Raw genomic sequence first — 17,363 nt, forward strand, 5'->3', positions numbered from 1 at the left:
TCCCTCCTTCCTCCCTCCCTTCCTCCCGCCGTCCCTCCCTCCCGGGGCGGCTCCGGTGCTGCTCGGGCCCGGGCTGAGGTACGGATCGCTCGGGGGGCGCGGGGCGCGATCGTGATGCGGCTCCCAAACACCTCCTGCCCCGGCCAAGAGCATCGTCCTGTCCCCCCGACCCTGCCGAGTCCCCCCGAGCGCAGCTCCTGTGCGAGGCATCGCGGGGAGTCGCGCACTGCAAGGGTTAAAAGCTTGGCATGAAGCGCTGGGTGTGCTGCCACCCTTGAAAACCGGGGTCAGAATCACAGAATCAGAGAATCATAGAATCATAGAATCATAGAATCAACCAGGTTGGAGGAGACCTCCAAGATCCTCAAGTACAGCCCTACCGTGGTCACTAGCCCATGGCACTAAGTGCCACATCCAGTCTCAGCTTGGAAACCTCCAGGGATGGGGAATCCACCACCTCCCTGGGCAGCACATTCCAATGCCTGAGCACTCTCTCTGCAAAAAATCTCTTCCTAATCTCCAGCCTAACCCTCCCCTGGCAGAGCTTGAGTCTGTGCCCTCTTGTCCTGCTGCTGGTTGCCTGATCAAGGAGACTTACGCCCAGATGTAAGGAAAGATACACTTAACTTGGAAGGATGCACTTAATTTGATAGAGATACACTTAATCTGGGAGAAGGAAAGGAAAGAGACATCCCACCGGGTGGTGGTGCAGGAGTTGCTGCAGACGCTGCTGCTCATGCCTTTGCACAGAGCAGCCAAGGAAGGAGAGATGAGCATTAATTACAGCAGTAACTTAACTGCTTTTTGGAGGACAAAACCCTAACTTCGGACAGTGCATCAAAATATAGTGAGACACTGGCACAGATTTCCCAGGGAGGCTGTGGCTGCCCCAGCCCTGGCAGTGTTCACAGCCAGGTTGGATGAGCCTTGAGCAACCTGCTCTGCTGGGAGGTGTCCCTGCCCAGGGCAGGGCTTGGGACTGGATGATCTCTGAGGTCCATTCCAACCCCTAAAATTCTGTGATTCTATGAAAATGAATGAAAGGTGAAATCAACAAAGGTGAAACAAAAGGAGCATAGACAGGATGAAGCTGCTGTTCATACAGCTTCCCAAAAGAGCCAAAGTTTCTGTCTGGAAAGTTTGCATAGACTGAAAATGCCTATTTTTTTTCCTGGTGCAGGGTCTGTGACATTCTATTCCACTCAAAATCCATGAGATGCAGCCTGGTTGAAAGGGCACTGAGCTGTGCACTCAGAAGACCTCTGTGTATCCACAGTGTGTGCCCAGATCAGCGCAACTGCAGCAAAACTCTTGCTCCGGGTGGTATCAAGATTTTGGCTTGATACATGTATTTTTGACTGAGAAAAAAATGCCACATACATCCCAAAAAAATCCCCTAATGGAAATAGGGTATACCTAGATGTTGGGCTTTAAGGAAGGGCAGCAATTAGTGAAAGGATGGTACAATAGCCAACAGACACACCTTCACCTTCTGAATGTTTTGACACATTGACACAAACACAGCTGTTTGTGTCAATGGGTGTCAATGTGTGTTTGACACCAGAAGTCATGTTTTGACACAAACACGACTTGGGATAGTGCAGTGCTGTTTACAAACCTTTTAAGTAATGATTTCTTTTTTTACCATGAGAAATGACCTTGTTTGGTCTCAGCTGCAATGTGTTTTCTTTTCCAGAGTTGGGACCATGGCTATTGACTGGATTGGCTTTGCATACGCTTCGTTGCTGGCTGTTGGAGGTATTGTAGCATACACTAGGAAAGGTGAGTGCTGGGGTAGCAGGATTTGGAAATGAAGCATCTGATTGGGAAATGAATTACAGAATCATAGAATTTTAGGATTTGGAAAGAACCTTAGAGATCATCTAGTCCCAACCCTCTACCCTGGGCAGGGACACTTCCCACCAGAACAGGTTGGTCAAGATTTCATCCAACCTGGCTTTGAACTCTGCCAGGGTTGGGGCAGCCACAGCCTCCCTGGGCAATCATCTGAAGCATCTGCTATGCTTTGTAAAAAATCCTAAAAAATGATGTGAGACATGAAAACTTTGCTATAATTACCATGACTGCATCTTAAATCCATCTTGCACTGCTGGAAATGAGCTGAGCCTCATGAGGTGTACTTGGGTCAGCTTAAGCATTTAAGTGGTCACATTCACCTGTTCACTCTTTAATAGCTGCTCAGTCCTCATGGCATATCTACATTATATTTTTATTGATAATGATTTCTATTTTCTTGCAAAGTCTTGGTTAAATGTACTTAACAGGTTTGGGGGCTAAATAACATTAGAGGGGTCTGAATTCTTTATTTCTAAACATTTGGGAATCAGCTTAATCTAACTCATGCCTGCTGTGCTGATTTTATGCTTTTATCCTGTGGTTCCAAGACAAATGCCTGTTCAGAAACCTAAATATATTACTCAAACTCTTTGATTTAGGAACCAGTTTTGCAATAGCACTGATAGGAGTTGTTGTGTTACTTTTAGAATTTTTATTTTCATCCCCACTGCCATCTAACTGTTGGGTTTCTTATCCTTTACTAATTAAATGTGATGTTGGTGATACCATTTCTTTGTGCAGATGTCAGACTAAAAAGTCAATGACTACCTGTGTTATCCAGTTGACTCTTTATATTTATTGACACATTTCCACCATTTTTTGAGACTCTCAAATGCTGTAAGAGATAAGTAAAATGAACAGAGAGCCCAGAGAAATGACAAAAATCCTTCTGAAGATACAGAAAATAGCCAAACGCAGGTTTGTGCTTCAAGGATTTTTTTCCCCAGTTGTAAATATTACTCAATCCTGATCTTCTACCTCTAACTTAATCGACTTTGCCCCTAATGCCATGCAAGAGAGTGACCCAGCTGCAGAAATATCACCTCTCTGTTCACACTGGGGGAACTACCAGGACAAATCAGTACTTTGTTAAACTGTTTGGATAATACTGTATAGATAGAGACATTGCATTGAGAAATAACCCTTGAATGGTTTCTCCTTGCAGGTAGTAAAATCTCCTTAGCTGCTGGTCTGACCTTTGGCTCTGTGGCTGGTTATGGAGCTTACTGTGTGACATGTGATCCCAGAAATGTGAAGATATCATTGTGTAAGTGTTTTACTACAGTAAACAAACAAATGAAAAAACAACATCCTGAACTGCATGTAAAATTCTCTCTTTGAACAAAGTTTGAGTGTTGCTTTGGTAGAAATGTTAGTTTTTAAAGAGAATTTGATACTTCCAGCTTAGCTTGCACAGTTCAAGAGCTTAACTGTGGGACCATTTGCAAGGTAAACCAGAGGGTGTTTGGGCACTGGAACAGGGTTAGATTGGATATCAGGACAAGGTTCTTCCCCCAGAGGTGTTTGGGCCCTGTACAGCTCCCAGGGCAGTGTCACAGCCCTAACGCTGACAGAGCTCCAGAGGTGTTTGGCCAATGCTCTCAGCACAGGGTGTGACTGTCAGGGATGTCTGTGCAGGGCAGGGGTTGGACTGGATGATCCTCTAGGGTCCCTTCCAGCTCTGGTTATTCTGTGATTATTCTGGAAGGCAGATCAGTCACACAAAGCCAACAGGGGTGTGTGTTGCCACCTGGCAGCACCTCCTTTTATGAGACGATTGCCTAACTTTCACCTGTTGTGAAATCTGGATAAGAACCATGGGACACAACTGCAATAAAAACCTTATCATAACAGATTAGAATGTAATTCCAGCAGTAAAATAGGTGTGGGATCCAGTCTTGCATAATGTTATGTATTCTCAGCTCCCAATGAAACATAGTTTGACTTAGTGTTTTTCCTTTGCTGCTATGATAAGGACATAAACTCTGCAGTAATTGTTACGTTAGCTAGTTTGCTGTGAAACCCTCATGGAGGCAAGAAACTACAACCCCTGAGGGGAATATGGACCTCACACAACTGACTTGCAGTAAAAGCTATTGGAAGCTTGTCTCATTCATGGTTTTAGCAAAGTTGGCTTAGGCTGTGGTTTCACATGCAGAAATGCATTTAAAATAGAATCATAGAATCAACCTGGTTGGAAAAGACCTCCAAGATCATCGAGTCCAGCCCTACCATGGTCACTAGACCATGGCACTAAGTGCCACATCCAGTCTCAGCTTGAAAACCTCTTGTCACAGGCAAAAATAGTTTCCTCATAGCAAAAGGAAACAAGGGAACCTGTGGTCATGATAAAATATTTGTCAATAGCCATATTCTGTAGCAAAAAAAAAACCAAGTGGCAAACCTTCCAATACAGTTTTTAAGGCTCAGCAAATAAAGAGCTAATATTCTAAAAATAAACCAGAAAAAGCTGAATGCTCTAGCTCCTTGAAAAGTTAGAAAGCAGCTGCCATGATCTAGGGTGGTGGGATTTATGGGACAGTGCTCCTGTACTTTTAACATACATGTTACTGTTACTGCAATGATTCTTCCTACTTATTGGTATCCCTATGAATGTAGATATGGGATCTCCTCAATGTATAGGAGTATCTGCAGGGAGGTGGCAGAGGCACAGGACAGAAACAATAGCACAAGAGGCAATGGGCAGAAACAGATGCCCAGGAAGTTCCACCTGAATCCGAGGAAGAACTTCTTTCCTGTGCAGTCACTGAGCACTGAACAGATTGCCCAGAGAGGTTGTGGATTCTCCTCACTGGAGATATTCCAGAGCCCTCTGGACACAACCCTGAGCCATGAGCTCTGGGCTGGCCCTGCTGGAGTAGGAGGTTGGACCAGATGACCATTGTGGTCCCTTCCAACCTGACCCATTCTGTGATTCTGTGAGCAGAATTCATGGTCTGATAAATCTACTTGGTAACCATGGAATAAGATTTAGCATCCTGCTGCACTTGGAAACCTTATTTGTAGCTGAAAGAAGTCACAGTTGTGCATTTTGGAAAATGTTTTTATAACCCCTATCTCTGATCTTACTTGATTAAATTGCAGTTCATAGCAAACCAGCAATGACCTTTGATAACTCTCCATGTTCCTCAGTGCTCCACAGGGAGAAGTGAGAACATAAACGTATTGAATTGTCTTTTACAGTTTCATCTTTTCTTTTGACCATTATAATGGGAATGAGGTTCAAGAGGTCCAAGAAGTTAATGCCAGCTGGACTAGTAGCATGCCTGAGGTAAACATCTATTGAGGATCTTAACGCAAAGATGTCACTGACTTTCTAAGAGTTGCCATTTGGCACCTGATTCAAGGCAGTATGAGTGGAAGTCACTTATCATGCAGCATCTGCACAGTTTGGTGGTCACAGTCCTGTTTCAGTGAACAGTTTTTTCACCTCACTGATGGGCACAGCTGATCTGGAATGACTTTCTCAGCACAGATCTGCAATTAAATATCAATTAATATGGATAAGGCTCTTGGAAGAACCTGAGATAAACCTCAGTGTGTTCAAACACAGATGCATAAAATTAGCCTAATTTCATATGACACAGTCATCTTTTCCCTCAGTGAGTCTATCACTAAAAAGGATTTTCAGCTGTAAGCCAGAATCCCCATTTTCTGAACAAGTAATACCTGTTGGATCAGATTTAGTAGAACACCACTGTGTTTTACTCCAGTTATGCACAGGAAGGGAAAAAATCAGATGCAAATTGTCAAGATGCAAAATTTAAGACTAGAACTTAACCTGGAAGACATTACAGCCCATTGTGGATGTTTTCAAGCCTAGCTGGGCTGTGTGTCCCAAAACTGAGTCTGGAGATTCAGACCCTTCCAAAGCCCTGACTTACTCAGGGCTCTAGTGTCAGTCATTTATGAATGAGTTGTTATTTAATGATGATTTTCACTGCTTTTGTTCATGCACAGCCACATTTATGCCTTTTGTTTTGGGGTTTTTTTTCAGCCTTTTGATGATTTTGAGGCTTGTTTTTATGCTGCTGTAGAAGAATTTGGCAACTGAAGAATAGAATGTGACTGCCATGCCCACTGAACAGACAGACAAGCTCTTCATACTTGAAAGATAAGTCTGAACAAGTCTTAGGTTGCATTTGTCTTATCTGTAAAAGATCTGTACCTGTTATTTGCTTGTTGACATGTGCTGATACTGTGCAAGCTTTTTTTTTTAAATTAAAGTATTTTCTTGATGTATTTTGATCTACTTCCATTTAAGCAATCTGTTTACCCAAGGGATCTTTCTCTGTAAGTTTGGTCTCTTTTAGAGGTGCTGAGCACCCCAGGAAATTGAATTAGACTTGAAATATATCTCTGAGAGAAGAATAAATTTAAAAGCATATCTAGGCTAAAAATATGTCTTGTATTGAAGCATCATTTTATAGTTTCTGAGATTAAATAATCAGTTCTAATCAATAAAGTCTTGGGCCTGTACTTTGTTGCACTAGAAAACCTGCCTTCCTTTCAAACACATGTCCCACTGGCTCTGAACGTAAAAACTATGATCAGTGTTCAAATAAAATGTCAAATGTTCAAAGCCTCTAGAGTTTTGATGCAGATGAGTGAGCTGTTTTGCCAATGGAAGAGTCTGGGGATCTGCTTTGTGCTCAGGAGTGGTTTCAACACTTACCATGCTGTAAATTGCCACTGACATGAACCACAGCTGAGGAAGGTTTGCAGTCCTGCACAGGGAGATTCCAACCTCTCAGTGCTCTTGAACAGGTTTGACATTCCAGTCTCACACAGATTACCTTGCTAGGTCCTCCCAATAAGGAAAAGAGACTTTTCAGTCATTAACTGTTCAGGGATCGAAGTTGATTTGGTATGGGTGAGTGCACTATTGAACACAAAGTTTTCACAGTAAATTTGCAGATGACACTAAGCTGGGTGTGAGTGTGGATCTGCCTGAGGGGAGGAAAGCTCTACAGAGAGACCTGGACTGACTTGATCTGCGGCTGAGGTCAGTAAGGCTCAGTGCTGCTCCTGCCCTTGGCACACAACAGCCCATGCAGCTCCAGGCTCAGGGAGCAGTGGGGACAGAGGTGTTGGTCCCAAAGGACTTGGCAGTGCTGGTGGCACAGCTCAGTGGGAGCCAAGAGTGTGCACAGGTGGCCAAGGAGGCCAAGGGCACCTTGTCCTGGCTCAGCAGAGTGTGGCAGTGTCGGCCCCCTGCACTGGGCACTGGGGAGGTCCCAGCTCAGTGCTGTGCTCAGCTTTGGGCACTCACTGCCCAAAGGCCATTGAGCCACTGAGCAAGTCCAGCCAAGGGCAACGAGGGCAGCAAAGGGCAGAGCACATGGGCAAGGGCTGAGGGAGTTGGGTTGCTCAGCCTGGAGAAGAGGCTCAGGGGTGACCTCCTGGCTCTCTGCAACTCCAACTTGCTACCCCAGATCCTAAATGCAGTGACTGGGGCACCTGCTATTTGTACCCCTGAGATGCACTTGGCTCTTCTTAGGCACATGTCAGGAAAGGAGAATTGCTGGGCAGCAATTCTGTACATTCACCAGCTGATTGTTTGCCTGACCAATTTGAGCCCTGCTGAGAAAAACAACTAACTGCAAAGAAGGATAGTTTATGGCACATAGTTCCTAAAGGGAACTGTGGTGGTTCCAATGAAATTAGGGTAGAGAATTTGAAACAGTGGTGAATGCTTTAAGCACTGTTGAGGTAAAACTAAGTCTTTTATTGAAAAGGTGAGCAGCCAGTGTAGTTCTCTTTACAGCTACTTGGGAAGTGACTCAAGAAGGTAAAAACTTTACAAAAAAACCCACTCAAGGGGAATTTGCCTCACTGACCATTGAGCCAAGCAGCAAAATGTAGAGCAAGGGAATAGGTACTTGCAATGGAGAAAAACCAGAGCAGGACAATTAAACCCAAAGTACTTTGATCTTTCAGTGATTAAAAAAAACAAGCAAACTTCTAAGAGATTCATGTGGGGATTAAAAAGTTTCTTACTTTTGCCCATGAACTTACAAGGACCATGAGTTTTAATTTCCATTTATTTTTGAAGCTTTTATTCATTTGATTTTTAAACTGCAGCTCTGAAGGGACATAGACAGCAGTGAAATGCAGCAGGACCAAATTAGCCTTGTACACTAATTTAAAAGTGTATTCTGTTTCAACACTAACTACAGGATGCAAGCTACAGGGCACATCTATGCAATTTACACTTCCAAGGCACAGCTCTGGTGATGTAGTACTGCTGTGTTATCTTCAGCAGATTAGAAACTGAATATCTTCTTCACAAGAGCAACCATCTTCTCATCTGTTGGGGGCTTCCTCTGGCTGCCAGGCTGCAAGAACTTCTTGATTGTTGGAATGTTGCTTATTCTTCCTTTAAAAGCCTGGAAGAAGCAACAGCAAAGCCAATGAGAGCTAGGAAATTATAATTCCATCCTGTATAGCTTGAAAATTGGGTGACTTGGATTTTTGCTTGTCAGACATACTTATTAGACAGAGAAAATAACTTTAGTAGCTTTTTCTGACCTGCAATGCTGGTGTATAAAGTTTACCTTAGTTTCCCAGATGGAGATAGGAGAAATTAATATTAACGTTAAGATTCATCTAGTAAAAGGTAGAAACAGAAAAAGAAAAGAAAAAAAGAAGAAAGCAAAAAAAGCCCAGAGCCTGAATCCAAATTCTGCAGGTATATTGGGGGGAAAAAGGAGACAAGGACAGGAATACCTCAGTGCAAAGCATCATAGAAGTCAAGCCATAAGAAACTTAACAGCTCTTTGTGTATGATTTCTCTTTGTAAAGGACAGGAACACAAGAGACCACAGATTTCCCCTCCTGATGCTCATGGCTTGTTTGAAGACATGGAAGTAGCAGTTACAGGACCAAAGTCATAGTGTTAGTAAGTGAATTCCTGCCAGCTGAGCACTGATGGGAAAAGCAGAGCTGGAGCAAGGGGAGCCCCAGCAGCTCTGGGAGCAGTGCAGGTGGGTTCAGGTTTTGGTAGTCAACACAAACAGAGCAGAGAGTACAAAGGCTCCAAAGACATGAACATCAACGAGATTTTACAACTGGTCAGTGAAATTTGTATGTGACATTCCAAGCTGAGCTCAGATGATCACTAACCTGCAGCAGAGGGAATGCAGACAGTATATCAGGCTTGCATTCCTCTGTCATTAAAATTGCTTCCAGCAGATGGATGTCTGCCCAGCTCAATTTGTTGCCAACAAGATAATCTTGTCCATGGGCTTTTAAGGCCTAAAAGTTATGAACACAGAAAAACCGCAAAAACTCTTATAATACAGCAATTTTATCTGGATATTTCATTACAGACATTTCTACAAAGACACAGAGCAGAGCAAATCCATGCAAGAATGTATGAAGTTAGAAAGTGATATTCCTTATACAAAAAAATCAACCAGAACTCATGGCTCAGTGTGCACAGTCCTATCTCTCACTCTAACCTACTGCACCAAATAGCTGGAGAGCAAGTCCAGTGCCACAAGGGAAACTTACGTCTGTATAGCAAGTCCAGTGCCACCAGAAAGACATCATACCAAAGAAACAGCACTGAAGTATCTCAGAGTTACTTCAGTTTACCTGTAGCACACTTTGAATTTTCAAGATAGAATTCAAGGGACTTGAAGATGTTTCAGCAAAGTTTGAGGCTACTGATTAGAGTTTGAAATAGGTCCAGAAGGAAGGAACAACCTTTCCATCCTTCATCCTCTAAGGAAGGATTGAAGTGCTGATGCAAGAGTCACAGCCTGGCAAAGCTACTAACAACTGTAGCAGGCAAGTTGTGGTGAATGCAGAAGGAATTTGTGGTGAAGCACAGCTTCAGAGCAGTTACCAGCTCTCCAGCCTACCTTATTCATGAATGACTATGACCATCACAGCAGGAGCAAAAAGGGATATGTGTCTGTGCCTAAGCTATGCTAATGCTACACTTAAACAAGTAACAAATGTTCACTAAAACCAAGACATCAGTCTGTGACTTTGTAAGTCATAGAATCACAGAATCACCAAGGTTGGAAGAGACCTCTAAGATCATTGAGTCCAACCATTAACCTGTCACTGCTGGAACCACTAAACCCTAACCCAGATCCACTAGTGCCAGATCCACACACCTCTCAAACACTTCCAGGGATCGTGACTCCAAAAAGTCAACTCCTTCTCCACTCCCACCTGCCAAGTCTACCACAGAGGCAATAATCCCTGGCAGAGGCAAAGCTGATCCCTTCAGGTAGTTATTTCCTACACTGCTCCAACCAGGTGCACCACACCTTGTTTATCAAAGCCATATGGAAATTGCCAAACAGATGATCAGAACCAGGTTGCCTGCAGGGCTTTACATTGCCTTTTGCTGCCCTTACCTGGCTGCTGAGTGTTTAGAGGGAACAGTCACTGCTAGGGATGTTTTCTGTCAGGATGGAACAACACATAGGCTGCAAACCCTGATAAGCAATGGACATCTTAAAGAGCTGGGGCAGAGATAAATTGTTAATCAAACAGCCCCAACTCTCTCAGCCTGTCCTCACAGGGAGATGCTCCAGTGCTTTTAGCAACTTCATTACCTCCTCTGGACTTATGCTGAGGACACCAGAGCTGTGTGCAGTATTCCAGGTGGGTCTCACAGAGCAGAGCAGAGGGGCAGAATCCCCTCCCTTGCCCTGCTGCCCACACTTCCGTGGATGCAGCCCAGGGCTGGGTTGGTTTCTGGGCTGTGAACTCACTGTAGCTCATAGTGAGCTTCTCATCCACTGTCATGAGCTTCTCATCCACACATTGGTGTGTACTTTCTGTTTTATAACTTAAATACTTATCAGACTTCAAATCTTTGAAAGGTCCATGTGTGCAATGTCTCTCAGCACAGCCTTCCACTGGTCTGGCAGTAGATCTATACAAACTCTGGTTACACAAGTCCTGGCTTACATCATTCACACTACTATTTTACAGGGCAACCTCTGTGGGTTTTGCTTGTGCTATTTAGGGCTCTGAGAAAGAGGGACATGAAATTGCATCAAGTTCTGTATTTTTCTGAATGGACTTCAGTAACCAAGGATTCAAGCTGGAAACCCAGCTCAGCTCTGAAACAACACAGCTTTTTTCTATCCTTGGCACAGACTTCTGAGGAGACTACTATGCTCTGTCAAAGCATTGTACAAAGTCTGTATAGTACAACCACACAAGGCACAGGATTTAAAGTGGCAAACAGGAGCAGGCTCATGGGATGAGGTTCACAGCTGGCTCAATTCAAACAGAAAAATGTTACTACACAAAAAAAAATTCAAATATCCTTACAGGAAAAATAAAATAACAGAACAAACAGCAAGCTGGTAGCAAATGGCAACTCAGTAACAGCCAGGCAATGTTCCAGGTAGAAGCAAAGAGCCAAAGAACAACCCATCCCCTCCTGACCAAGCCAAGAAAGACTCTTCCTGTGCTCTCTGGGTGTGATAAGCATACAAATGCCTTCCCTCACTACTCATTCCAGGCTAACTCTTTAGTGTGTGCCAACCAGTAAATAATTGCTTCATGCTTTCTAAGCTGGACACATCCTGTTTGCAGAGCCTCTCTGTGCACATCTAAGGATGTGCACCCCATAATCCAGGAGGAGATGGCTAAAGACCTGCTATGCCAACTGGATGCTCACAAGTCCATAGGCCTTGATAAGATCCACCCCAGGCAACTGTCAGAGAACTCACTAAACCACCCGAAATCTTCTCCCAGCAGCCCTGGATTACTGGAGAAGTTCCTGATGACTGGAAATTAGCAAACATGACACCCATCTCTACGAAGGGTCAGAAGAAGGATCCAGGGGACTCCAGGCCTGTCAGCCTAACCTCTGTGCTGGGAAAGGTTGTGGAGCAGATCATCCTGAGTGCCATCACATGGCAGGGTGACCTCTTGGCTCTCTGCAACTCCCTGACACAGTTGGAGAGAGGTGGGGGATGTCTCTTCTCCCAGGTAACAAGTGACAGGACATGGTCTCAAGGTTTGAATGAGCTATTAGGAAAAATGTTTTGATGGAAAGGGTTATAAAGCACTGGAACAGACTGGTCAGAGAAGTGGTGGACTCACCATCCCTAGAAGTGTTCAAGAAATGTGTGTAGATGGAACTTGAGGACATGGTTTAATAGTGAACATGGTGGTGGTGCTAGGTTGACAGTTACACTTGGAAAAGACCTATAAGATCATCAACCTTAATGATCCTATGATAATTTATCACACTTTCAGGCAGTAAGTTCTGAAGGTAGGCACAAGTACTTAAATAGTGTATTGCTGCAAAATGCTAGGAGCCATCAGTCACTCAGCTGGGTTAAAAACAAGGATCTGCTCTTTGAGGAGTCTTAAAGAAGACAGCAAGGAGACTTAGGGCTGAAACCAGCCAATTCACATCTCTGAATACTGGCTCCATCACACATTTCCAGACTTGTACTATTACTTGCCTTCTGGAAAGTATATGTGTGAGGACAGAAGAGTGGGGTGGGAAAGGCAACCTGTATCCCCCTTTCCTGCCTTGGTGAACTCCTGGTGATTTATCACTTACCTTCTCATAAACAGGAAAGTACCTGGTTGTAGCTCGTTCAATGATTAAGGCAAGATTCTTTGCTTTTGCATCAGCTGGTTGAAAAGGGTGATACATGATCATTCCCATCAGGTCTGTAGTTCCCTCCACGTACATATCAATCCTGAAACAAGTATTTCACACATCATTTGAACATTCCACTTGGGTTGTCTTCCTGAAACACAAAGCTGAAGTGATCCCTGAATAAAATGCTTATTAGTGAATATAACATAAGACACTAGTTCATGTTCTTATTCTTCCACTTTGATTCCAGGTCAGTTTGTTTCAAAGCACAGATCTTTACAAACAGGATCACAGAGTCTGCAATAAGCAAGGTACAAATACAAGGCTACAACAAATGTATTTAAAGTGGAGTTCATGCTGTTTTCCATTAATAATCTGTTTGTTTACGCCCTGGGAGAAAAGACAACATCTGCAAACCACACTGAAACACGTAGTTTTGAGGTCTAATCATGAAAGGATGCTGGGTACCAATTCCCAGCCCATTACAATCCACAATCTCTGCAGCTGCCCTTCCATTCTCACAAAATAAACCCTCTACAGTAAGCCACAGTCAGTTATGTTAAGGACTAAATTGAATTTTTGCATGAGGTTCTTTTGTTGGTTTTTTAATGAAACAGTAAATAAGGTTTTTGCTTTTGCATTAGCGCTTTTTAGTATGAGATTGGAAATTCTCCATTCTTCAAGAGCTTACACAGTAAAGCAAGGCCAGGAAAATATTGGTTTAACTCTTGGCAGCATGAAGCCACTGAACATGTCTTGTTTAAAATCAGCTGTGAAAGATCCTTACCACGCTGAGAAAAGGAAATTAGAACACCTAGCAGCACTTAATTTCTTTTGCAGGCAGCTCTAATTTTCTCCTACTGTTTTCACATTTAAAGAAAAAAAAAAAAGCATATTTAGCCTTTCTTACTGCACTTCTGTCCCCCAGAACTTAATGCCGTTCTGGTCTCCGTGAAATCAAATGAGCCTGAAGGTGACCCTAACGTTCTCACGAATGTTGGCAGTTAATAATTTGTCAGTCACAAAGTCCATTCACTGAGAAGCCAAAGCCCTGGCAGATGTACCTGCAGCTTTACATGCAGATATTTCCCAGCAATATTCTTTTATAAGTATTAAAATCCATGGAAGAGTGTCAGTAAGCACAGGACACATTGTCACCATACCAGGCTCTCTCCTTCAGGTCTTTTCCATAGAGGTTGTACTTTCCTGCTATGTAGCTGAGGATGGCTCTGGTCTGCACCATCCTCATCCCATCTATCTCCACCATAGGCACTTGCTGAAACAGCAGGACTCCATCTGGGGAAGAAAAGGAAGCAAACTGCTCAAGAACAACACTGAAACTAAGAAGGAGGCCTGGTAACAGACCAAGACATTGCTAATCCTGAGGGGTGAAAGCATCCACAAGGAGTTAGGTCTTCTTTATGTGTCACTTCAGATTGAAGGTCTTACAAAAATATCACCAGTTTTCCTTCTGTTACCTTGGTGTGAACTGATGTTTAGGGCACAGTTTCCAGACTCACCATTGTGCAGTTTTTCTAGGTCTTCTTTGGTTTCTATGAATTCTTCCTCAAACTGAAAAGCAATGAGACAAAACAAGACTGAGTCACTGCAGAGAAGTGTGAGGAAGTCTGGAAGTTGGACTCCACCTCTCCACACTATTGTCTGTACTTCTCTCCTTGTGCTGAGCCTGTTGGGGGATACACTCAGTGCAGGTAGCTCCACGTGCAGCTGCAGATGGAGCTCTGGGTGGCAGAGCCCCAGGGAAGAGGCTGAGAACTGACTGTGAATCCTTTGCACAACAAAGGGCACAGGGACCTGTGGCACCACCAGGTGAGACAAGGCAGGAGCTGATGACCTCAGGCTTTCCCACCCCTGGATTGTGAGGGTATAAAATCCCAGGGGTTCCTTTGTTCAGGGTTCCTGCTAAGAGGCACCAGCTCAAGCTGTTATGCTGTTGTTGCACCATGATAATAAATTTTAAAGACTGCCAGAGTGGCTTCTGGAAGGCCAGACACAGGAAAGCTTCCTTAACAGACCCTCTACACCTATTCTTCAACTCTGCTCCAGTAAATAATCAAGAACTATAGTGTCCTCACCCCCACAGTACTGGACAATGCTTTATGCTCCAAAAACCTATTCCTTTTTGTAAAGAACACACTACTTGTCTGCATGAACTGTTAACAGACACCAAATTGTTCACTTCTAAGCAACTGATACTATGTGAAATACTGAGATTTCTTACAAGTTCTGCCTCTGTTAAACAGCACTTATCTCCCTCTTTGTTTGTTCTTGCTAAATGAGAATATTTGAATGAAGAGATCTTTGTTTTCTCAGCTCTTATGCTCTGCCACTTCTCTGTCAGCAAAATTCACAAGTGACCACCACTAAAAAGCCTTTGATTGCCAACGGAGTATAAATAGTTTCAAAGAACCATATTCAAAGTAAAACTTTATGTAGAAATTAAGATGCCTTACAATGGTCTTCACTTGATATGAAGCTAGAGAGATCCCCTACTGCTGCCTTCAGGGCAGATCTGGAGGTCCTGACCCAAAGAATGAAAAGCACTTTGTTTGGAGATGATGCCCTAAAGCTTTGCATGTGGTATGGATGGTCTTCCAGTGGAGAAGAATCATGAGACACGGAGAAGTCATGATGACCGGGACATTGCCCAGGGATGTGGTGGAGTCACCATCCCTGAAGGTGTTGAAGAGGCATCTGGATCTGACACTGGAGGATCTGGTTTAGGGGTTCCAGCAATGAAAGATTAATGGTTGGACTTGATGATCCTAGAGGTCTCCTCCAACCTTGACGGTTTTATGATTCTGTGACTTTATAAAAAGAAGGTACACACCTCAACCCCAGCTGCTGCTAACAGCCATCGGATTGACTCCATCCTCCCCCTTCCCTTGGTGTAGTGCAGCTTGGGTTTCCCTGCCATGACTTCAGGGTTCTTGTTTCCTCACGAAATAAAAATGATGATCTGAAAGGAAACATGTTTTAAATTAGCATTTAAAATGTTCCACTCCAAACTACTCAATACAGTTGGACGAATGTAAAGGCAGAAGAGCAATCAAGGCCTAGATCCTTGGGATTGTTGCAATCAAGTTTCCTCTGGATTCATGACACAAAAGAAAAGTTACACATTACCAGAATATGCAGCAATTCAAATCCAAATCATGGCAAAATATAATAAACATTTACTGCATCATGCATTTGTGATGCTGTCTCTTCAGTAGGTGTTGTGTTTTGGGACAGCATCCATGTCACACCAGACCTGAAAAGGACTGTATGACATGATTTGCTTCCAAAGAACACCAACCCTGACACACCAGTGCTGTTTTCACCTCTCTCCTATGACAACTCAGAGCTCCTTTACCAATCAGGGCTTTTAAATGCAATTTATCTCACAAGGCCTACTGACTTCCCTATTTAGCTAGTCCTGTTACAGTTAAACTGTAACAGTGATTTACATCCCATTTGCCCTGAAAACTGAACTGTAAAACCAAACCCAAACAAATAGGACCGTGATGTCTCTTGGGCAAGTAAGGTGTGGACACTGCCCCCAGCAGCAGGGACTGAAGTGAACCCACCCAATGATGGCACTGGGATAAAACACTTTGCCCTTTCAAATTTCCCTAACATGTTCAGTCACATGCCATAGCATGACATCAGCAGCTCATGTGAGCTTGCCTGGTGCAGGAAACAAAGCTAACACTGTATTCTTACCACTACTGGGTCCCAGAAGAATGGAGCAGATTTCATAAGACAGAGTCACAGACACAGAATGCTTCATTGTTAAGCCAAGGTCTTATCTGTTTACAACCAGGCTTATTTATTCTTGCATAGACTTTACAACACATAAATGAGCCACAAAGTTCGATCATGGTGTCTCTGTCCAAAAGACAGATCTGCAAAACCACAGCTCAACTTCCACCGAGCCCTGGCAATGTCTATAGCCCCAGACACCTCAATCTTGTACAACAAAGTACTCCTGATACAAAATGTGTGCTTGGTAATAAAGGCTTGACTATGTCTTGACTGGAGTTGGCATCTAGTCTGAGCTGCTGAGTGCCTGGCTAGATTTTTGACATCCAAACAGCAACAAGGCATTGGGAGCAGTGGCTGAACACAGCTCCCTCACCAGGCTCTACAGACACAAGTCCATGACCTGTGTTCCATTTCTACTTGTGTGAACTGTGTGAATTCCAGGTAAGAGAGTTCTCAACCTTTCATATCTCAAAAACACTTTATTCCCTGATGCTCAGGAAGTAGATGACAGTCTGAAGTCTATTCCATCACAGAGGAGATCTGCACTTGAACCCTCACGGCCAGGACAAGCACTCTAACATCCAGCATGTGGGATCAAGGCTCAGAAACACACTACAAGGACAGGCTAGCACAAGCAGAAAGAGCAAACTTCCCTGATGTCACAACCCATTGGTAGTGAAGTTCATTGTAAATTCTCCTCAGGCTGAACAAAGACACTGGACATGTGTCTTATGCCTTATTGTACACTTGCCATAACTCTGACAACCAGTGCATTCCTTAGATTCCAAAGGTGTTGGCTAACCTTAAATTTAGAATAGGCTTCCACAAGTGGAGCCTAACAAACCATTAATTTTGTACAATACATTTCAATGAAGTTCTCAACTCCCACAACAAACACCTTAAACGTGCTGGCTCACAAGCCAGAACACACAAACTGAGGTGTTGGCTAACAAGCTAGAGTAAAAATTAGACTAAAATTTTTTTTCTAATATCTGACCTAAACTTTCCCTCCTTCAATTTGTACCCATTGCCTCTTGTCCTGTCCCTGCAGCTCCTAACACAGATCCCTCTGCAGCTTTCCTGGAGCCCCTTCAGCTCCTGGAAGGTGCTCTGAGGTCTCCAC

General features: G+C 43.7%; 2 protein-coding genes across 3 annotated transcripts; one reads left to right on the forward strand and one right to left on the reverse strand.

Moving 5' to 3' along the window:
* The first annotated feature begins 1,698 nt into the window (after nt 1-1,698).
* TMEM14A (transmembrane protein 14A) lies at nt 1,699-5,915 on the forward strand. The gene is made up of 4 exons (XM_009084873.1): nt 1,699-1,782; nt 3,023-3,124; nt 5,062-5,149; nt 5,876-5,915. Exons 1-4 carry the CDS (start codon nt 1,707-1,709, stop codon nt 5,913-5,915), a joined length of 306 nt encoding a protein of 101 aa, XP_009083121.1. The 5' UTR covers nt 1,699-1,706.
* A 2,077-nt stretch (nt 5,916-7,992) lies between these two features.
* LOC103811875 (glutathione S-transferase) lies at nt 7,993-15,425 on the reverse strand. Of its 2 annotated transcripts, none has more exons than XM_009084876.1 (6): nt 15,324-15,425; nt 13,993-14,044; nt 13,636-13,768; nt 12,431-12,572; nt 9,004-9,135; nt 7,993-8,267 (listed from the first exon to the last, which is right to left on the reverse strand). In XM_009084876.1, the coding sequence occupies exons 1-6, from the start codon at nt 15,408-15,410 to the stop codon at nt 8,145-8,147; spliced, it is 669 nt and encodes a 222-aa protein (XP_009083124.1). In that variant the 5' UTR covers nt 15,411-15,425; the 3' UTR covers nt 7,993-8,144. The 2 variants fall into 2 exon arrangements, with proteins under 2 accessions (XP_009083124.1, XP_009083122.1); XM_009084874.1 differs by having other exon boundaries at nt 13,636-13,762; nt 13,978-14,044; nt 15,324-15,410.
* Between the last annotated feature and the right edge of the window lie 1,938 nt (nt 15,426-17,363).

Source organism: Acanthisitta chloris, unplaced genomic scaffold, assembly GCF_000695815.1.
Source record: "Acanthisitta chloris isolate BGI_N310 unplaced genomic scaffold, ASM69581v1 scaffold14401, whole genome shotgun sequence".
Taxonomy (NCBI): Eukaryota; Metazoa; Chordata; class Aves; order Passeriformes; family Acanthisittidae; genus Acanthisitta; species Acanthisitta chloris.